The sequence below is a fragment of the Lytechinus pictus genome, chromosome 6 (assembly GCF_037042905.1).
Source record: "Lytechinus pictus isolate F3 Inbred chromosome 6, Lp3.0, whole genome shotgun sequence".
Classification (NCBI taxonomy): Eukaryota; Metazoa; Echinodermata; class Echinoidea; order Temnopleuroida; family Toxopneustidae; genus Lytechinus; species Lytechinus pictus.
The window spans coordinates 17,619,521-17,642,331 of NC_087250.1; the positions used below are offsets into that span (position 1 = coordinate 17,619,521).

General features: G+C 38.3%; 1 protein-coding gene across 2 annotated transcripts; it reads left to right on the top strand.

Moving 5' to 3' along the window:
- Positions 1–269: 269 nt before the first annotated feature.
- Positions 270–22,025, top strand: LOC135154539 (uncharacterized). 2 transcript variants are annotated; one of them, XM_064101082.1, is made up of 9 exons: positions 270–374; positions 910–1,047; positions 1,594–1,770; positions 3,943–4,299; positions 5,427–6,569; positions 6,600–6,779; positions 7,414–7,587; positions 8,007–9,413; positions 16,398–22,025. In XM_064101082.1, the coding sequence occupies exons 1-9, from the start codon at positions 285–287 to the stop codon at positions 17,490–17,492; spliced, it is 4,761 nt and encodes a 1,586-aa protein (XP_063957152.1). In that variant the 5' UTR covers positions 270–284; the 3' UTR covers positions 17,493–22,025. The 2 variants fall into 2 exon arrangements, with proteins under 2 accessions (XP_063957152.1, XP_063957151.1); XM_064101081.1 differs by having other exon boundaries at positions 5,427–6,779.
- Positions 22,026–22,811: the final 786 nt, after the last annotated feature.

Here is a 22,811-nt window from a genome sequence, read left to right on the forward strand (position 1 = left end):
ATAACTTTCACATCCTACCTGGTACCCATTTAGCACCTGGGTCAAGAGTGGCAAAGTGTGGATTAACACCTTGCCAAAGGACGCCAGACAGTGGTGGGATTCGAACACACGACCCTCTGTTTGCAAGGCGAGAGTTAGAACCACTACACCACGGCTCCTCCACTTTAATGATAACGTTATTGCATTGTGCAGTTGAGTATATACTTGCGCAATGTAATTGTACAGTTATTTTTATCTGTCAATTACTTTGGGTGTTTGTGTACAGGGTGTCGAAGAAACCTCCAATGCCATATGAATTCTGGCAGGACAAGCTACGCAAGAACCTTGATGTCTGGTATGCCTTTCTAAGCGTTGAGACTGCTACACGACAAAGTGTGAGTTGAATCGTTGTATTCCCATTCTCAGTTTCTGTTTCGTATCGCCATGTTAATAATGATAATGATAGTAATATGGATATTTGTAATGCTCCAGTATCAATAATGAGAAGATGTTTATGGCACAGTAAAGACAAGAAAATAAATGGAAACATATTTTTAAAATAGTCAAAGGTTATATGTGACCTGCAACCCCTAAAACAATAGTAAGTCACCCAAAATTAATTTCAAGATTTTTATGGAGCTTGGCAATTCCATAAAATGATCAACCATTTTGTACGTCTGATCCCCATTTTTCTCAAGTTGTACTTCACTTCATAAACTCACCAAGTCATGGTCCTTTGAGAACATTACAGACTCTCAAAAGAACAAGAAATATGAAACAGAAAATTTCATGAAGGTCCCACATAGGGGGGTCGGACGTACATATTTATGGAATTGCCCAACTTTGTCAGCTCCGGTTTAAAAAAATTGGATGAGTCAGGCCTAATTGAACAATAAACTTTCGTTATTGTTTGTCTGTGTAATTCCTCAGGTTGCCCGTCATCTGTACATCTCTGAGCGTTTCTTTGAAGTGCTTGGGGATGTGAACCCCCTGACTGGTCGTCAGTATCATGATCTATCCATCTATGAGAGAGTTTGGATATTGAAGGGCATGTGTGATCATCTCTTTGTAAGTCTGAGCTTTATTCAAGCAATTCCATGACATTTGCTCCGGCGAAAATTGCTCCGATGTAAAATCTACACGTTTAGCCAAACATAAGACCTAACCTCCAAAACTAAATAATAGACCCTCATCTTAATCTTTACATTATTCTGAACCAAAAACTCTATTACAATCTTAACTCTAACCCTATGCCCTCAGAGATATTAAGTCCAGAGCAAATGTCGTGTCGCCACCTGCGAAGTCAGCAACATATCTTTGAAATGTATCTTACATGTTGCACTGTTTATATTGGATTTAAAATTTCCCCTAAATTACATGTAGGTAACATCAAAAGGAAAAGAAAATCTCCCAGTTGACTTTGCTTGACCTAACTAATGAGAGGTACTGGTATATTAAACATGTTCTTCATGAGCTGGTCTAATTGCTCCGACTTGTGAATTTTATATGGAGTTTGAACTGTGAAAGTTGAACCTATGTCTGTTTATTTTTGCATAATATCACTGTGATTGTGCCATACGCTCATTTGGATGATTTTGTTTCGCTGATCCCCAGGAAACGGACTATGATGTATGGTTTGGTGTGGATACCAGCACAATAGAGGATCAGCGCGTTGTGATGCTGGGGGAGGATGACGACAAGGCCAGCTATCTCTACTTCCCTCATTTCTTGTCGACTGATCTGAGAATCTATCGTCAGGCTCAAATCAAAGAAGACAAACGAAAGAAAAAGGTAACGAAAAATGGATTACTGACGGTAAACTTGCAGGCAGATTATTGTATGTTTTCAAGGGGAATTTTACACATTTCAGGAATAAATCACTTCATTTATAAACCCCCCCCCCCCCAAAGTGCATATCACAATTCCAATTCGTAACTAGATTTATATTAACCTTAATAAGATGGGGGTGCTGATTCAGCCCCCCTCAACATTTTTCGCGATAAATCCGCCGCGCAAAATGAGACCAAAATCGCGACCCCTGGGTATGCGGTTCGGATATTATGCTACATCTCATAAGTGCACGCAGACCCGAAATTGCTCAGAAACGTGAATTTGTGTACAAATCCAATACAAATATTGTTTTTAGCCAAGCAAAATCATTATATTTCCTTTTACTGATGAAAATCAATTATTTTCATCTTGTTTATGGTCAAAATGAAGTCCCCGTAAATTTCAATTGAAAAAGCAATACAGAACAAAAAGTAAAAAAACAAAGAAATACAGAAGAAATTAAACAAACGAATCATAAGAAAATAAATGTGATGTTTAAATATTTTTAAAGTACATTTGATCAGTTTCCTATAAAGAGTCTGTGAATAAAAAAATAGCATTTCAGGGGCATTATGTTAATTCAAGCAAAATTTTGGTTTTACGCATAAAGTAGAATAATTAGCAATGAGATTTTTTGCAGAATTTGATCTTATAGTTTTGTAGATTATGCCATGGATATTACGTGTGCCAATTTTTATCACGATAGCGCGATCAACGGCCAAGATGACAAGGGGGACTGAATAAGCCACCCCAACTAAGTAGGCGTCGAAATAGCCCAGTCTATTTTATAGGGTTAACTCCCTTATTAAACTGGGGGGGGGGGGTCAATTTGACCCCCCTCGACAAATTTCGTCACTACGCCGTCGCGCCAATTTTTTTTACCGCACTGCTCGCTTACTTTTTACTTTCAAGTCTTGCGCATCTTTTGAGACCAAATTTGCGACGCCTGGGTACGTGGTTCCGAAATTACGCATGTGCATGTCAGACCCAAAATTGCTCAAAAACGTGATTCCGTGTACAAAGTCAATGCAAATTGTGTTTTTCAACCAAAAATCATAAATGTATGATTATTTTCACTTTTGTTGGTTTTAATGGATTTATTTTATGTTATTTATGATCGCAAAAGGGTCCCTGACAAAGTTCATCAGAAAAAACAATAAAAAAAAAAGAAATACATAAGAATTTAAAAAACAATAAAATACGTAAGAAATTAATCATATTTTTGCAATTTTTTTGTAGATATTTGTTAGAAATGTGATAATTGATACTCCCACCAAATATTAGCATTCTTCTAGCTATATAAATTGAGATAAAGGCAAAAACATACACAAAAACCCAAATTTAGGGCAAATTTCATACGCTTATTTGCATAATTAAGTAATTAAAAAATATAAACAATTAATATTTTGAAAATTTTTCTATACAGTCTTGTAGTTTACATCCGGCTCTACGCGTGTGCAAATTTTCGCGGCGATCGCGCAATCAGCGGCCGAGATCTGAGGGGGGGTCAAATTGACCCCCCCCCCCTCCAGTATATACTGGTCGGAAATAGCCCAGTTAAGATAGGGTTAAAGCATGTGCCACAAAACAGTTATGATGTGAGATATATATAGTAAGATGTGTTTCATTAGATAAATTAAGAGATTTTACAATTTGATTTGATTAGGTTCCTGATCAAAATAAGATATATCCGTATTCATGTCTTGTTTTTTATGATACCCCTTTTCAAGCATAGAATTGGCTGAAAATTTTGGTATAGAATTTTTTTTTAATCCTTTCTAATTTCTGATAACTAAATATGTAAAGAAATTGCTCAAAGGTGTATTTTAGATAAAAAATGAAAACATTGCTGAGAGAAAGGATGTTAGATGCCAAATTTAAATTCTAACAGCCGCAAATGGGCCAAATTTGACACAATGTATGAAAACAGTTTAAGGTGAGTTTTCATTTTTCTAACGTTGGCAGTGAGCTCTAATCTATTATTTCCTATCATTGTATCCAAACCCAATAATTTGATGCCTTTTCTACCTTACATTTAGAAAGTATTAGAAATCCCTTTGAGTTGAATGCCATCTACCTGGTTATAAATTGAACAGAGCTTTTTTCCCCAATCTTTGTTGCCTCTCCTCTCAGAAAGCGGAAAAGGAAGCGAAGAGCCCTTCAAAGAAGGCAAAGAAAGAAGCTGAAAGCGCTTCTGAGGTCGAGGAGGGGCCCAAGAAGAGAGGCAGGCCCAGGAAGAATGCAGAACCCGATGAGAATTCGCCCAAGAAGACTGCCAAGACACCCGCAACCCCTGCCAGTGTAGGACCAAAGAAGCGTGGCAGACCTAGGAAGGATGCAGGAGAGACAAGTGAGTCAGAGACTACTACTAGTAAAGGGAAGGAGACTGGTGGTGAAGCCAAGACCCCAACTCCGGCTACTCCTGGTGTGAAGGCAGGTAGAGGGAGACCTAGGAAAGATGGTTCCACTCCAGCTCAGGCTGCTAAGAAGGTGAGGCATCTGTTCTTGTTTGTATTTTTATCATGTTTTTATATTGTACAATTTGAATTTGAATATTGAAATAACTGAATTGAATTGAATAAAAATTTGGCTGGATAGGAATCATGGAAAAATATTCCACAGGGCCTCTGGCAATTTCACTCCCTGAATGCTGAAAAGAACCCTGGAAAATTAAAAACCTGCCCCAGAAAATTCCCATTCACTGCAATGTTAAAGCTTATTCAGGGTTCCCACAGTCACGGAAAATCCTGGAAAAATTTGTGGTCAGGGAAAAGTCAGGGAATTTGGAAAATTTGTGACAAGTCATGGAAAGAATTGCATTTACCTCTTTGCTATAGCAGCTTTCCAGTTTGTCGTGTCTCGCAACTCTCATATTCTGTCATCATACTCTGCTATTATAATTGATGTTCATGATTTCAATTTTTCCCAGTTTTGTGACGTCCCAAATTCTACTTAACTCCCGGGACGTCACAGGAAGTCATGGAAACCAGCAATTTAGTCATGGAAAAATCATGGAAAAGTCATGGAATTCTGTTTTCAAATTTCTGTGGGAACCCTGTTATTCATTGTCGCTTATTTAGTTAGTCGGTTGTGGAAAGAAGCCCCGAAAATACAAAATTGATTTTTTTTTTTGCCTCAGAGAGAGGGCGGGTGCACTAGGATTCTTGTCTGGGAGTGATAAATGAATTTCACCAAGTATGTTATGAATTTAGAGAATATTTGGTCATTTCTACGGTGTTTTTTCTTGATTTTTCCAAACAGTAAAGACCTGCGAGTTTTGCAAATTTTGTAAATGGTTTTTTATTTAACGGTCATTAGAACATTCATGAACCGTTCTGGCTCAGACTTACTAATTACATGTACCTCCAATATTTGTTTATTACAACTGAAAACTGTCAATATTTATTTGTAAACAACAAGCTGATACATTTTAACATGATTTATATACATGTAGCATTGCATATCTTTGCAGGCAGACCTTTTTCATCATTGAATTCTCATTACATGCCCCATTAAGACACTTACTCTTACTCTCCATACTATCAAAGAGTTATTGATTTTGAAGCAAATTAAACAGACACCTTGAATATTCTTTTTTATTTATCTGTTGACTACAGACGCCCGCTAAGCCAATGGCAATCGTAACACCAACAAGGCGTTCAAGTCGGCGATCGGCAAGATTAGAAAAACCTGAGCTTGAGGAGCAGGATGAAAAACTGGAAGAAAAGAGCCAAAGTGGCAGTGGTGACAACGAGGATGTTACAGATGCTGCCTGTGACTCACAAAACAATGAAACAAACGTTGAAGATAAGGACCTAAAATCTGATAGGACAGTGTGTACTGATGGACCTCAGTCATCATCCGTGTGTGATGACAGTCTGGATAGGACAGAAAATAAAGCAGGGACTCTATCTCGGGAAACAGAAGAGGACGCAGATAACTTGGACAATAAACACCTTGAAACAATATCAACTAAGGACATTGACAATGTTGTTGATGGTTTATCTGGGAGTGATGAGGGAAGGACTCGCGAAAGTGATGTACAGGGAGGGGAAGCCTGTTGTACAGCAGAAGGGGATTCCCCTCATTCAGCGGGAGGGAAATCCCCTTCCGAGAATGTATTATGTAATGGTGTAATGGAGGTGGATGATAGCAGTCGTCAAACACATTCCAATGATGCCCCAAGGGGCTCCAAAGATGATGGTGCAGGTCATTCTGTTGAACTTACTAAACCAACGGAGGAGGTAACCAATGGACCTGATGCCCAAGTTTCACCAGATACTGTCCAAACCAAGGGTGAGTCAGTGGATGAGACTCACCAGTTGGAAAATGGCAGTTCCGCCAATGGAATGAGTACGCTCAATCAGATCCAATCTAATAATGTTATGGACATTGACCACAAGGTTGCCCAGCTTTCTGGAAATGACATCAGCAAGGACCCATGCAGCAATGGCATGGACACTGGGGATAATGTCAGTAATGACTGCGTAAACAATTCTAAGTCTGTAGATACTGAAGCAACAAGTGCTAAAAGCGATGATCTTTGTCAGGAGGATTGTTCAGTGGACAAAGATGTAGGTGCCCAGGATGGACAAACACCACAAGAATGCTCTGAGAAGGATTCGGCGGATGCAGAAAATGGCCCATCTGTAGCCAAAGCCGAAGCTCTGCCAGAGGTCAAGGCAGAGTTGGCCGTCAAGGACGAAGCAATGGAGGTGGTGGAAGGTGACCTGAAGGGGAATGACCTGAAGCAGGGTGACCTGAAGCAGGATGACCTGAACCAAGATGACCTGAAGCAGGACGGTGAGGTCATGGAAAGAATCCCAACCCCTCCTCCCCCACAGCCTTTACCGGGTATCCTCCCGCCAGAGGGAGAATTCGAGATGGTGTGTGACAGTCTGGAAACCTTCAGGGTCCTGGTGGAGAAGTTTGCCCAGAAGGATGAGACTATCACCAAAGGACGAAAGACGGTAAGATCAGGAATCTAAGTCAATATCAATAATGATATCGGGAGCCTTTAATGGCACTACGGAAGTAGAAGACAGAGGCCTATATGCTGAAGTCTTGTTCAACTTTGACCATGGTCTAACTGGCCTAAAATTTTCATTTGTTTCATTTGTGACCTGTGTTCTTTCCCTATGCTTTGATGGTCTCGGAAACAATTTTAGTAATTATGAGACAGTTATGAATAAATTGAGCATTTTACAGAGTGGATTTTGAACTTTATAAATCACATTATTATTATTATTTTAACAGCTATTTCAATATGAGTTCATACAGAATCCAATGAAATGACCACCCAAATTTCTGTTAGTATATGAGCAAAATGGTTCTGGAAGAAAATCTGCAATTGCTGAGAATTTCTAAAAACATCTTGGCATTCCAGCCAGAAAGGGGTCTTTTCCCAATCAATAATAATACACTGTTCTACAGTGCTAATCTGTAGTCACGATCGTTTTCAGCTTTATTTCATAAATTTCAGTTTATGATATATATGATCTATGATGATACAGTGGCAATTAACCTTGGTTTTACAGACTTTCTCATGAAATAAATGATTACTACAACTGCATTTACATAGCTTTAATCTTCGTACTTCTTCAGATTGTCCAACCTATCAAGAGATCCGGTCGAACCACTGACCTCCACAGGACACTCGCCAAGATGCTTGAAGACTTGGAGCCAATCGAAGCCAAGCTGCAGAAGGTTGTCCACAAGGCCAGAGAGGTGGTGTACAATGAGCAGGAGGCCTACAAGAAGGATCCTAGTCCTGACCAGGTATGGTCATGATTAATTTCCATTGGGCAAGGGTTGTCATCAGATGTAGGAGGGACTACTTTGAGCCACTCCAATTGGGGCATGACTGAGAATTTTATCTGAAAGCAAGGGAATGTTAAGGGCATATTCAAGCTCCCAGTAAACAATTTTCAACATTCGAAAATTGCCCGGCACCTTGCCACAAGGTTCAGGGGGGGTGGGGTGAAATTAGCTGCTTTTATTATTTTCAGATCATTTTCTTTGTCAGTGGGGAAATATTTTTGACCAGTAAAGTTAATATACTCTGTACAGGAAAAAACATGAATCCACTGTAATTTTGTTTATATTAATGATGCAATGTACTTGTTCTCAAACTCCCACCAGTAGGTCATAGTTTCCTAGAAAATTATTCAATATATTTTTCTCTATCTGCTTTGCAGGAGGCAGCAGCTTACTGGTACCAGCTTCACGTCAAGAAGCCATTAGAAGCAGTTGAGACATCCTCAATAGCGGCAAGCAGCATTGATGATGACTTCTCCAGTTCGGAAAGCAGCTCTGAACTTGACAGTGATGAGCTTAGCGATCAGGAGAGTGATGATGACACAGCAGAGTATGATAACAGTGATGGCGATTATGAAGTGTCTGTGTCGAGAGGTCCAACCCCTAGTGTTGAGGTCAATGGGTCGGAAGGATCTGAAAGTCTTGGAGGGAAGGTTGATCTGTACTCTGGTGTTGAGATTGCGGGAAGGACCATGAGGTCTTCAAAGCGTAGAAGAGCTCAGAAGAGGGAGGTTATAAGGGACCGGAAGAAAGCCAAGCGATCTAAAATCCAGATCGTCAAAGGCGTTCCTCTTCAAGGTAGATATGCGCAACGTGGTGAAGGTGAGGAGACGGACGAGACCAAGCTCAAGAAGGTTCATGAGGAACTCAAGGAGAAATTGAAGGCAGGTTCTACGTTTCAAATGACAAAGAACATGGTCCCAGGAGCAGCGCAGAGGAATTTTCCGCCCTATAAAAAGAATGAGAGTTACAGCCGTCCATCTGCTCCTAAGAAGAAGGCAACTCCAGTATTCCAACGGGATACAAGTGACAAGTTCATCAGAATCCTGAAGCGTACTGCAGGAGCTAGCGAAGCTGCTGCAGTATCTCCAATCCCTAAACTGACCAAGCAGTCACCAAAAGAACCAACATTGAAAGTTCCATTTCTACAGAAAACCAATGCTACCGTTCAGCCTACTACTGATGCACCAATTGCAGATAAGAAAACAAAGACAGAGACATTTTCGTTCACCATTGACGCTAAAGTTTGGGAGTCTCTGAAGGACAAGCCAGAAGAGCGTCAAAGACTAATTGTAGAGCATGTTGAAAAGATGAGGGGTGCCAGTGGACAAAAGAAGGAAATGTCTCAGAAAGTTCAGAACTATAGGAATACACCATGGTTCTCAAACAAGAGCAGTGGTTCAAGCAAGTCTACTAGCTCAGCAGGTGGGTCAGCTGAGGAATTCAGCCTATCTCTGCCTGAGGCACCGGAAAAGAGATTGCATGTGGCCATTGGGAATGCCAGCCAGGGGCAGACGGGAAGTCCTGTCGTCAAGCAGAAGCACACTCCAGGCATTCCGGACAGCATGCCCATCCTAGATCCAATTGGTAGTCACAAGGGATCAGTGCTTCAAAACACCAACATGCCTACCCTAGCACCGGCGGTTTCACAGAAGATTGTTCAGTCTAACATCTTAGTTAGTCCAGGAAGTGTCTCTGTGCCACAACAGGCATTGGCTCAAACCCAAGGACTTCTGCAGCCAAGATCGGGGAATCAACCTACTGCAATAGTATCCTCAGGAAATAATGTAAGTACTTCAGTGCCCAGGGAACAACTGTTCATCCTCTTACCAAATGGACAGCTGACTCGAAGTGACGGTACTCCTCTGGAAACCAAGCACTTTGGTGTCGCTAACAAGGCTACTTTTTCTCCTTCACGGCAAGCAATTGAGAACTCTCAACAGCTTCCTAGGGTGCAATTAGGCACCCAACAGTACATGTACATCCCGCCTCAGAATGTGGGAAATGTTCTATCTGGTGCCAAAGGTAATGTCGTCAGAAAGGCGCAGGCACCAGGAACTGCTTTGTCCTTGAATGTAGGGATGGCTCATCCCACCGCTGCCTCTGCTAGCACTCAGAGTGTCAGACAGCAGGTTCAGGCAACGCAACTCCAGGACCAAATCAACAAAAAAGTGGTAAAGTCCCAACCGTCTACTCCTTGCACTCTGTATATCATACCCCATTCTAATCAAAACCCACTTTACACTGCATGCAAATCATCCAATAATGCTACCAAACCCAGTGCAAGTCAGGAAAATACACCTCTAAATCTAATAAATTTCCTCAACATACCACTTGGTACTACTGACAAGCAGGGTAGGAGTAAGAAAACTAATGAACAGGCTGCTGAGGAAATGTCTTCATCAGGGGGGAATGGAGATGGTTCTCATCGCATAAGTCTCAAATCCCCACCCATACATTCTAAAATGACAGATTCTCCTGCAAACGTAGGAGGAACTAATTTTAGCGGTTCAAATAGGGGCATGACTGAGAACTTAACCTTGAAGCAACAAAACAATAAGGGCATAGTTAGGCTTCCAGTAAACAATCTTAACCAACCATGCATAGTTCTAGGTAAGGTGTTTCAGCAAGCTTCTGGGAGGGATGAACTTCAGCAACCTAATTGCAAAACTGATAAAACTGAAGTCAGAGGTCGAGATCCCAATCCTACAGCTGAGGAAACCGTTCCCGTGAAACCAGATACTGTAACATCTATTGCAATGAAACCAGTGTCTGATGAGGTAGCTGGAACCAAACCTGATGAGATCACTCATCAAGCGAAGGATCAGTCAAGTTGTAGTCATTCTGAAGCTCATGCTTCACCAGATGAGGGTGTCTTTAAGCTACTTAATCAGTACTTTGATGAAATCCTGGAGGAGAACCTTGGCCCCTTGTACATGCCTCCTTTAGATCAGGGTGCCCAAGATGCAGGGACATCAATGTAGCTTTCATATGTAGTCCAAGAGCCAAGTCTTGAACAGTGTTATTGGGAATACCTCTTTTGCCTCCAAATGCTTCCCAAGATATACAAGGGCCAAGTCTTTATGGACATGGTTTACAGGAGCATTATATTTGTAGTTCCAAATGTTTTCCACCAAATATGTGGCCAAATTTTATGAAAACGTTTTTCAAGATTAAATACTTACGAATTATGGGGGCAGACCGAAAGATGTACTTTTGTATAAATATAATCTGTATGATTTTTATTGGAGAAAGTGCTTAATATTTATATAGGAAGAGGACATGGATTGCAGAAATCTACATATTTTTTTCAGAGGCCAATGTAGTTTAAGGATGACGGTATTAGATCAATTTAGACAGATTTTGGAGGTTAAAGGTGATAATCACTTGGACTCTTCAAATGATTTATTAGTGACGGAAATTAATCCATCAAGATTTTCCATGAAAGGACAATGGGGGGGGGGGGGGTCAACTCATATTTATTTACTACACTGAAAGATATTAATCAGTTACTCAATTATTCTTTTGAATAGATGAAAAAAATTCAGATGAAGATGCGATAAGGGGAACAAGAATTTTTTAATGTATAGTCAGTGGACATTTATAGATTAAAGGTGTGTAATCAGAATAAATATCCCATTGAAATATGGAAAGCATTGCCAGTCTGGTACCACTAAAAAGCGAATAGTCATTCGCTCATGCAACCTTGAACCGTAGGACTTTTCCATCCAGAGGCTCTTTTTCAAGGATAAGATGCTTTGTTCAAGGTATTTTTGACAGCTTATTCAAAACCAATAGATTGAATCGTCCTTGGCTCCTGAACCTTATCACCCAGAGGCGATTCTTGCAGCATACGCTTTTCAGCATGGCAATCACCTGGCATATGAAGCAAGGACTCGGGATTTGTTTGAGCTTGGTAACTATAGTGTATTTCACTGATAAGTGTTTGTTGTCAAGAGTTCACTGTTTAGAACGGTTGAGTTTAATTCCTGCTTTTCTGTTTAAAAAGGACAGTTCAGTTGTGTCCTATCGGCTGTTATCTCTTTGGCTTCTCATCTGATACCTGGTAATCCCTGTAAAAAGAAAGGGAAATGTATTTAGAGGTCAAAGGGTAAACAAGTTTTGACTGACTCATTTTCATCACAGTTTCAGTTTTGGCTTGCTATAACTCCAAATGTTTTACTTTCCCCAAATTTTGCATGAAAGTTTAATTTGTTCTGTTTTTAACCTAATTTGTTTTTTATCCCTGCTTTAACTTTATTAATGATTCATATTTACACCATATTTACCATTTCATAACTTTGATATATGCCAACCTGGGGCCCATAATAAGTAAGAAGCTCTGTGATTGATTGTTACTTTGTACGACATTACGATCAATTCAATGAAGCATAAAAATCAACACTTAAATGAATCACCAAGTTCGTTTAATGGGGCATTGGTGAGTCTTTCACAAAGCTGTTCGTAAGTTACAAGCGACTTTACGCCTGGCTGGTGATATCTTCTTGTGGTAAATGATATACTCCAGATTTTCATTGATTTTGATTCAGCACCTAAGGAAGGATCACTATTTGTTCATTAAAGATAAATTCCAGTATTGGTAACGATCTCAAAATGACTTTTTACAAAATCTAATATAATGACCACCCAAGTGTCTGTTTTTATGAATAAAAATATGTGCCAAAGGATTCTGGAAGAAATTGTGTAATTGCTGAGAAATAAGCAAAATAAGCGCGGATTCGGTCACTTCCGTCGGGTCTTTTTTCCAGCAATAATAATACAGTGTCCCACGTGTGCCTATCTGTGTTGGTGATCTTGAGTGTGAACATTTTTCAGCGTAGATTTCAAGATTTCACAAAGTTAAGTTATGTAACTGTACCAGATCTAGATCCTCGATGATATACTGACAATTAAGCCTGGTCTTACAGACTTTCTCATGAAATCAGTGTTTACTGCAATTACTGGCATTTCTCTTTAAGTCACTGGTAAATTACGAATAGCTTTATGAAACACCCACCATGAGTATGATATCAGGGTGCCGTTTCATGAAGATGTTTGTAAGTTAAGAGTGACTTTAAGAACGACTGGTGATCCTTGTAAATGATATCCATCATTAGTGATTATTTAGCACATAAAAAAGGTTCACCAGCAGTTCTTACTTCTTAAGTCCTTCTTAAAGGTCAAGTCCACCCCAGAAAAATGTTGATTTGAATAAATAGAGAAAAATCGAACTAGCATAACACTGAAAATTTCATCAAAATGGATGTAAAATAAGAAGGTTATGACATTTTAAAGTTTCGCTTATTTTCCACATAACAGTGATATGCACAATTCAGTGATAAGCAAATGAGACAGTCGATGATGTCCCTCACTCACTATTTTGTTTTTTATTGTTTGAATTATACAATATTTCATTTGTTACATATTTGATAATAAGGACCAACTTGATTGAACAAGTATTAAACAATGCTAATTCCACAAGTTCAGGGAGGAATTAATTGTTTCACTTGACAATGATGAGAAAATTATAATTTTTTGTAATTTTTATAAAAAAAATACAAAAGAAATAGTGAGTGGATACGTCACCAGTCTCCTCATTTGCATACCGACCAGGATTTGCATATGACTGTTTTGTGAAATTAAGCAAAACTTTAAAATGTCATAACTTTCTTATTTTACATCCCATTTTGATGAAATTTTCGGTGTTATGCTTGTTAGATTTTTCTCTTTTTATTCAAATCAAGTTTTTGTTGGGGTGGACTTGTCCTTTAACTTACAAACAGCTTTGTGAAACACCCACCCTGGCCCCATCTTACATAGAATTGTGATTGATTTGATCAGTTTCAACTATGGAAATCCATCCATGTCATAATTCTTTGTAGGAAGTATACACAACACAATATTCCTTTTGAAATGGAAGGGGGATGCTGATTGGTCAAGAAAATGATGCATGCATGATTTGAGAAAACACTTAAAACAGACATAGTTCTATTCTAGAATTTGGGTTCCCTGTCTTTTCATAGTTAAGATTAGATCAATTGGATCAATCAAAACTCTTCATGAGACGGTTCCCTGTTCTCTTGGCCAGTGAGTTTTTAGCATATGTGACCTACTACCCAAAAGCTACCAATAAGTCGCCAGGTAAGGTCCTGAAGTGGAATAAAAGAAAAGACACCACTTTTTCGGACTGCTTGGAAGTTTCACTGAGATTACACGGTATGCACATCTCATGCTTGAGTGAACCCCAGACTTCCAACCTTGTTTTCTCCCGATTTTTTAAAGCTCTTGCTTAATTTCCTCTGCATTCAAACAAGTACTTGTAATGGTTATTGTTGGTCAATTTCAACACATCATATATCATTTGAAAGCTTAGGAAGTGAATTTTCAAGCTCAATAAAAATCTCAATTTTCATTTTGGTCGACTTATTGTTGGTTTTGAGGTGGCAGATCACATATAGACATGACAATATTCTCCATATTCAGCATATCCATGAGTTCGCAAGTTTTTACATTTGCTAACAGTTTCGATAATTATTTACTGTACACCTGTATAAAAATGGAAATCCTAGAAATGTTGCACTAGCAGAAAAGTGGCATAAATCAGTGCAAATGTCAAATTAGACATTAATATGCATTTCAGTAAGTATGAAGCTGCAGTTTGCTGATATGCTAATATGATTTATGTTTTCTTTTTTCTCACTAATTGTTGAAATAAGGTGAGAGAACATTTTTTTTTTCATTTTGTATTCAATATAAGTTCAATTTTTTTTTTCATTGTTAAAAACGAAAGGCATCAATTTTCAGATTTTTATTTTTTATTTTATTTTGTTTATTTTATTTTATTTATTTATTTTTTTGTTTGGGGAGTGATATTCTTTGCATGATGTTATTTGTCTATATCAGTGGCAGATCCAGAATTTCTAGGGGTGCAACTATGGCAATTTTCTTAGATTTAGATATATCAATATCTATGTTCAGTGCTTCTCAAAATACAGGTGGGACATACGTCCCTTGTGTTTTCGCCTGGATCCGCCACTGATCTGCATGAGTTTTGATATACACCTTTTCAGACTCGTATCTGGAACGTTACCACTTACTCACTGATGACTCATATTTTCATGTTACATGGAGCCAGATATAATCTCTATTGTGTTCGCAATGAAGTCCAGGGGCCCGTCCAACAAAGAGTTGCAATTGGTCCTATCAATCGCATCTATGGAAAGCCAGAAAAGTCAACATATTAATGCATGTTTGTTCAAAATAATTTCTCGATATGAATGAATATCCATAAATTCATTGATTTCTTGACAATTTGGTGTGTTCTCCTTTGTTCACAGGGGGCATTTTGCAAATTTCCTGTAAAAAAAATTATGACACTGATTAATTGTAACTCTTTTTAAGAAGGGGGCCCAGGAACCTGCCTCACAGAGAGTTGCGATTGATCCAAGGTACCTCACCTATATGGAACCCCATCATTGACATGTTCGTAAAGGAAATTTGCACAATGCCCTTTGTCAAGGAAGAGAAAGCACACAATTGCAAAGACAATAACGAATACATGAATGTACATCATATTTACATGTAGAAGAAAAAAAACCAAACAAACTTGCATTTTAGATGTTGGCATTGTTGGCTTTCCATAGTTGTGGTTGATTGGATCAATCACAAATTTTTGCAAGACTGGAGCCTGTAATACAGTGCATAGTGACTGCTCATGTGACTAATTTTTATTTTTTATTGTACATTGTGTTCAAGGCAGTTGAAAACAAAAAGTTGGTCTTGGATCATTGCTGCCAACTTCAGGGGTGTTGCAAGAAAAGATCTGTAATCGCAAAGATTTGCAACTACAGCAAATTGAGTTTTATTGCTTGTTGCAAGATGCACACCATCAAGCAAGAACATATTTGCAATTGATTGCCAGACGTATGATTGATTTTGGACTTGTAATTGAGTGGTTTCAATTTTGGTGTCGGTGTTAGGTCAATTTTTACATGAATATAACACCAAACATGAAATGAAGATGGTCCTGAAAAGTCACTCACTAGTTGTTGAGATGTCAATATTGTGATCTGGATCAGTTTTACAAACTCAAAATAGGTTTTGGAGCTAGGGGAAGCAATCCAAATTCCAACACCAATGCCAAGACCGGACTTGAAATCACCCATTGCTTGACAAGTTTTTTTGCAACACCCTATTAGTGTTACTGTCCCCAGGAGAGGATTTCACAAAGTGATTTTCACAGAACAACTGTTATTAGCTACTGAAATCCTTGCATCTGATTGGCTAGCAGCAACTTTGTCTGTTATGTGGAACCTTCACTCTTGGAATAGGAATGTTTATTCTTGAATTGAAAGAAAAATATTAAATTGTTCACCATATATTTGGGCCCCGTCTTACAAAGAGTTACGAATGATCCAATCAATCTCAAATGTTTAGAAATCCATCCATACCGTAATTTTTTTACAGGAATTTAGCACTATCTCCGTAGTAAACAAATAGTGTTATACTGGATCTTCAAGAGATTGATGATTGTATGAATATACATCATATCTAGAAATTATTTTGAACAAATTTGCATTTTAGATGTTGATGTTGCTAGCTGTCCATTTAACTCTTTGTAAGATGGGGTTCCTGGTGTATATTTGATAAACCTAGAATACTCTGCCTATTTTCGTTTAGCTAGGAATGTGGTAGTCCTATATTGCGATTGCAGATGCTGATGGGGTAACCTTATTGAATTAAATGTCTTTTTTTTCTCTTTTGGATATCAGGCACAGAGCATCATCCAATCTAACGCTGTTGGAACCAATTTCCCAGGAGTAACAGGAGCCAAAGGTATGAAACCTCAGGCGACTGTCATTTCCCTCTCACCTAAGCAACAAGGGGTTCAACAGCTTGCCTCACCGACGGCGCAAGATATCAAGGGAGTGCCAAATATCGTGGCGCAACTGACTGCAGGTGCTTCAAGTACCGGCGCCCAGAAAACCGTAGTTCTGCCGACCAACTTGAAAGTCAATATGCAAAACAAGCAATATAAGATTTTGTACGTGCAGAAGCCTGGTGCGTCTAAACCTGAATTGTGTCTTCAACCATGCAACACAGATGGTTCAACTGCACCTGGTGGTACTCTTCAAGGTTCGGTGCCTCTGGTATCTTTGCAGCAGCCTATCCAACCGATCCCTGCCGCTACCTCTGGCAGAAATGTGCAGATTCAAATGTTACCACAGGGTGGGAATAAAATTGTAATGCAGGCTGTAGGGGGAACCCCACAAGGACTTATGGTGCAAAACACTCAACAGCCGCAAGTGGTACAGAATTTGGTATCACAGAATGTTCTACAGGCGCAAGCGTTGCAGAATGTGGTGCTTCAGAGTCCTGTAGCGGCACCGCAGGTTGTGAATCCAGCTGCAGGTAGCAATACCAGTGTAGTTACTATGATATCTACTCCGATACCACCAGTTCCACCAGTATCAGTCATATCAGCACATTCAGTCCAAATGGCACCTTCCATCCAGGTTCCTTCAGCAGTTAGTCCACTATTGGTAGCACCGCCAGTGAATCAAACTACCATGCTAGCAGGGAGCCCTTCCAAAGCTGCGCCAAGCCAGATGGTGCACCTCCTTGATTCTGGCATTGTTGGAGCGTCAGGAGCACCGACCATGGCGCCAGCTGGCGCACCATCATTAATACCATCATTGGCACCGCCCATGCTTTCCCCTGTCACTCAGCAAGTGACACATTTGGGGCCATCAGATAATGTTATCTTACAGGCGGCGTCGGCTTCTGGGTTACTTTTACAGGCACCGGAACCGTCAATGCAGCAAATTGCAGTGAAGGGATTGTTTGAACCAAGTGGACAGTGTTGAAAGAATGTGCATTGCTTCTAAGCGGAGCCCACTTCAATGTAATTACCACACACTAAATTGTCATAATGAATATTGCAATTTTTGTAGAATATTTTCATTCTTGGCCACCATTTCCACTGTTGTGTTGTAGTAATTTCTCTAAGTGTCCCAAAATTGGATACTATAGGAGCATTTCATGAACCAACTCGTCATTGATTCTACTGGAAGCAGTTGTTACAAGCTTCTGAAATCCCTGCATCAGATTGGCTAAGAGCAAATTTGTCAGTTAATATTAATGACGAGGTGCTTCATGAAAACACTCCTTTAGTTGTAATGGAAAGTCACCATAATAGCATGACAAACTGACCAGGGTCCTTTACACAAAATGTTATTAGCGATTGATCGTACAATTCAGTTTTATGTACATTGTGGTCATTTCAATCAACCATAAAAGTTTATTCTCCAATCAGTTGCTATTAGCCGAGTGTAACAGGACCCAGGGGACAGTTTCACAAACGGTAAGTTGGATAATAATAAAGTCAGGCGTCGACGCCGAAACGCATAGTATCTAACTTCCATATTTCATTGGTAGACTTTGCCACAGAGTCTGGACTCCTTGTAGAAGTTGACCATTACGGTGAGGATTTGTATTTTTCTACACAAGTTTGATAAGCCCAATAAGATGTTGTGTAAAATTTTGGTGCAACTCGTGGAGCATTGGAAGGAACTTGCCATCCACTGCACTAGTCAAATTTGGGTCAAAAAATCAATCATCAGTCAGGCAATAAATTGCAAATTTGAATCTGTACTTGATGGGGGGGGGGGGGGGTGATTCACAAAGATTTAAGTATGAGTTAGAGTCGCACTGAAGTGCCCACACGTACATGATATGCAATGCACAATCTTATTGATTATAAATATGCAGTAGTGCGCGTTCTCTAGCATATGACCAATGCAGTCATGCCTTTTATACCGCACGAAAATAGGCATTTAAGTGTGAATCTAAGTCATACTTAAATCTATGTGAAACACCCCCCCCCCCCTGGTCTGCTTTTTGCAACAAGCAGTAAAAATCAATTTGCATTAGTTACAATTGGTATATATCACTTGCTAATTTTTGGATTGGAAATTTGCAATCAATTTCAATTTTTTCTTTGCAACACCCCCCTAAGACTTAACTTGCTACTCAAGTCTAAAGTTACTCCCTGTGAAACAGGGCCCTGGGGAGTGTTTCATGAAAGGACTTGTCAGACGTTTTATCCGACAAGTCCCATTTTGTCTGACAATTACCATAGTAACAATGCTTCTCTGCCAATCAACATCAGGGAAAGTTGTCAGATCTGACAACTTGTCGGACAAACATGTTGATGAAATTCTCCCCTGGTTTGCCTCTTTTTCAATTTAACTGCAATTCCATTCTATATACATTATGTGCTACCAAAGTGGTGAAAGTCAAGGTTCCCAGTTCCAAAAGACTTGTCATAGTAACAAATGCACAATTTCTATTACAAGTTTACTATCAGCCAATCAAATTGAAGGATTTCAGTAGCTTGTAACTGTTGTTGCAAATTTGTTATTATAACAGGTTTTATGAAACGGGGACCTGGAATAATATTTTTTGTATGAAACCGTCTTACATCGATAATCATGTACCTGGGTACCTATTTCCTTGATGTAGTAGTATGTAGTAGTAGAAGTATACTAATTTATTGTAGATGATATAATGCTTGGAGCAGTTCGTGACAAAACATAGGCCCGTATTCTGAAGTCGGGTTTAACTTAAACTCAGGTTGAAAGTTGTGGTTTAACTAGATGTATGGAGAGCCAATTGGAGCACAAATGAAATCCCTTACAGTATACATTCAATTTATTAACTCATTTGACACCAAAATTGTTCATAATTGCCTGAGAATGGTAGCTGAAGTATTTTTCTTTGTTATGAAAGCAAAATAAAACAACATAGTAAACATAAAGAAATATACAATATGAACAGAATTTTTGAATTTTTGCCTCCCCATAATTTTAGCACAGAGTTAGACCATGGTCAAAGTTAAACCTGACTTCAGAATACGGGCCATAATAGAGTTTTGGAAGAAAATTGAATATTGAGAAGATATGTTGTCAAGGGATCGTCTTTCTTTGGGAAAGATCTGGGTCCCGTCACATGAAGCATTGCGATTGATTGTTTGGCTGACTTTTATGATTGATTATGAATGCAATCAATCATAAATATTAGCTTTGCGATTAATTGTTAAAGGAGAATGAAACCTTTGGAACAAGAAACCTTGTGTGAAAACAGAAAATCAAAGAAACAGATCAACGAAAGTTTGAGAAAACTCGGACAAATAATTAGAAAGTTATGAGCATTTCAATATTGCGATCACTAATGCTTTGGAGATCCTCCCATAGGCAATGCAACAGATGTTTGATGTCACTTGTGAACAACTATCCTATTACTTAAGTATATATTTCACTCAAACTGCCTCTCTTATCACATCTATCAGTAGATCATGTGTTCTTTCTTTAGGAGGGCATGTAATACAGATTTTTAAAGAATACATCATGGATAAAGAGTTTGTATCACCATAAGAAAGAGCAAAAAGAGACACTTTGGGGGTATTTTATAGTCCATCAAAGTAAAAGTTGTTCACATGTGACATCACACATCTTTGTGGCATTGCCAAGTGGAGGATCTCCATAGCATTAGTGATCGCAATATTCAAATGCTCATAACTTTCTCATTATTTGTCAGAGTTTTCTCAAACTTTCTTTGTTCTTATTTGGTTTTTCTGTTTTGACACAAGCCTACTTGTTCCAAAAGTTTCATTCCCCTTTAAGCTATATGTTACAGGGCCTAGTGTTTTGGATACTTTTATGAGCAGGTATGAATGATACATGTAGATTTGAACTTAAGTTGTTCCATTTGAATGTTTTCCAGAGAATGCGAGAAGCTCTAGAAATGACTTGTTCCCCAGTTTGCATTACATGTTGCTATGTCAGCAAGCCTATGCCAAGCTTCAGTTTTCTAAAAAAATTATCATTATTTATAAGGACATGTATGCATAAAGTTTGATGATGATTTTGTTTTTATATTTAGCTGGCTTTGTTCTTGCATTGATGATTATGTTGAGGAATGGCAGTACAATTTTAAGCATTCCAATCTGAAGTAAATAATGGATAATTTAGGCTGAAAATTGTATGATATAAACAGAGTAAAATCAGTAAAACAAAATCGAAAATCTTAACAAAATGGCCAAGGATTAACAAAGTTATGACAATTCAAAGTTTTGCATTATTTCTGTGAAACAGTTCTATGCATGTCCTCATGAATATGTAATTAGCCAGCTGATGATGTCATATCCTTATTTATTGTTGTATGAATATTGTGTCCTCCAAAAATGAAAAAAATATGTGATTGACTACTGATTTACTGTCTACGGTAATCATTGCTGAACCTATTTCTGTTACATGTACACACACGTGTATAAAATACGAAAAAAATATTTCTAGAAATAAAATAAGAAAGCGGGGACATGACATCATCAGCCCATCTATTGCATATTCATGACGACATTCATTTTAAAGAATATTGCTTAACTTAGGAATTCAACAACTTCATTATTATGTCAGACGTTGGTACAATATATTCAGAGCAAATTGCTCTTTGAATGTTACTCTGTTTATTTAGATATTTCATTTTCAGCTTGGAGTACCCCTTTCAAAACATTTTTCCCAAATAATGTTTTTTAGCCTTGAAAGTGGACAGGCAGTGGATTCAATCGGTGCTTGTGCGTGCCGTGCATTGCTTCACTCCACCTAATTTGCATGCCAAGAGCACAATGGCCCGTATTCTTAATTCTGGTTTAATTTAAATTCCAGTATAAATTTGTGGCTGACTATGGATAGCCAATTGTGACACAAATCAGTTCAGTTTGTCAGCTCATCTGTTACTGAGATTATTCTTTCATATTCTTTCAGAGAATAGTAATTAAGTTTGTTTTCTTCACCATTATAACATGATGAAAGAGCACACAGAACATAAATATGTTACAGGATTTTAAAATTTTTGGCATCCCATAATTTTAGCACGTAGTTTGACCATTGGCCTAAGTTAAACCAGACTAAAGATTATCGGCCAATGCATAAATATTAATTATTAAGCCATACTTTACTAGCAGTCTACTTGTGAACAAGCAAATTAAAATGCCCTCATGATGGCGCCCCATCACCTTTGCCAATGGTAATTATTTACTTACCATGTCGTTGTTTTATTTGACAGTAATGATTCAATCTTGATTACATGTACATATATGTAAATGTACAAAATACAAATGCAGCCAAATTTGTTTGTCCAGCTCCTGTTTTTGTTTAATAGTGTGTAATGAATGTAAAGAATGAATGATCTGAACTCGATTGATTTGATTGTACAATAATTTCAATGTTAGAATATGTATGTTCTAATACTCTCTGCTATTTCACAGAAAGAATTGTATTTTGGACTGTACATGTACATGTAAAGGAAAAATTAAACAGGTATTCAGGTATGAAAAAAAATAGAAGAAAACTGTGTCATTTGTATTTTGGTTTATTTATAGGTGATTGGACTTGTTTCTATGCATGTCTGCTACAGTGAAATATATTGTTTTAACACCTTTGAAATTGATTTGTCATGTTTGAACCCCCCCCCAAAAAAAAACCCCACAATTTTTAAAAAGAATGATTCTTAAAGAGGTATTCAGGTATGAACAAAAAATGGAAGAAAAATGTGTCAGTTATATTTTGATTTTGTTTATAGGTGATTGGATTTCTTTCTGTGCATGTCTGCTACAGTGAAATGTTGTTTTAAAATTGAAAACACCTTTGAAATTGATTGTCATGTTTGACCCCCCCCCAAAAAAAAAGTTTAAAAAAGAATGTTTCTTATCACAGCAGTAATTTGATGCGTTTTTGTCCAATAAGAGAAATGATAGACTGACAATCTGTGGCCCGTTTCAGAAAGAAACTCCCACAAAACCGTAAATTTTGATTCGTCAATGAATCATAGGCCTTTGTGGAGGATAATTACCACAAAATACCGATACAAGAAGTCCCTTTCATTCGATTTACATTAACTATTTGAATATCAATATATTCTGCAAGTATTGATGCTCAGATTGCAATCATGTTCCTACTGATGATACACCGATTATGTGACTGTATAAATGCATAGAATAGGGCAAGAGTTATGAAGTGCCAGAGTGATGATGGCGCAAGTTTACAAAAAAATTTCTTGTATATTTTAGCGCTTTTGAAACCATATCTTGGTGAAGCAGGATGAAATATACTGTATTCACGACCCAA

Coding starts and splice junctions, on each gene's coding strand:
- LOC135154539 (XM_064101081.1), top strand. CDS start 285: ATGCCATATGAATTCTGGCAGGACAAGCTACGCAAGAACCTTGATGTC. Junction 375..909: donor AGACTGCTACACGACAAAGT/GTGAGTTGAATC, acceptor GTAATTCCTCAG/GTTGCCCGTCATCTGTACAT. Junction 1,048..1,593: donor GCATGTGTGATCATCTCTTT/GTAAGTCTGAGC, acceptor GCTGATCCCCAG/GAAACGGACTATGATGTATG.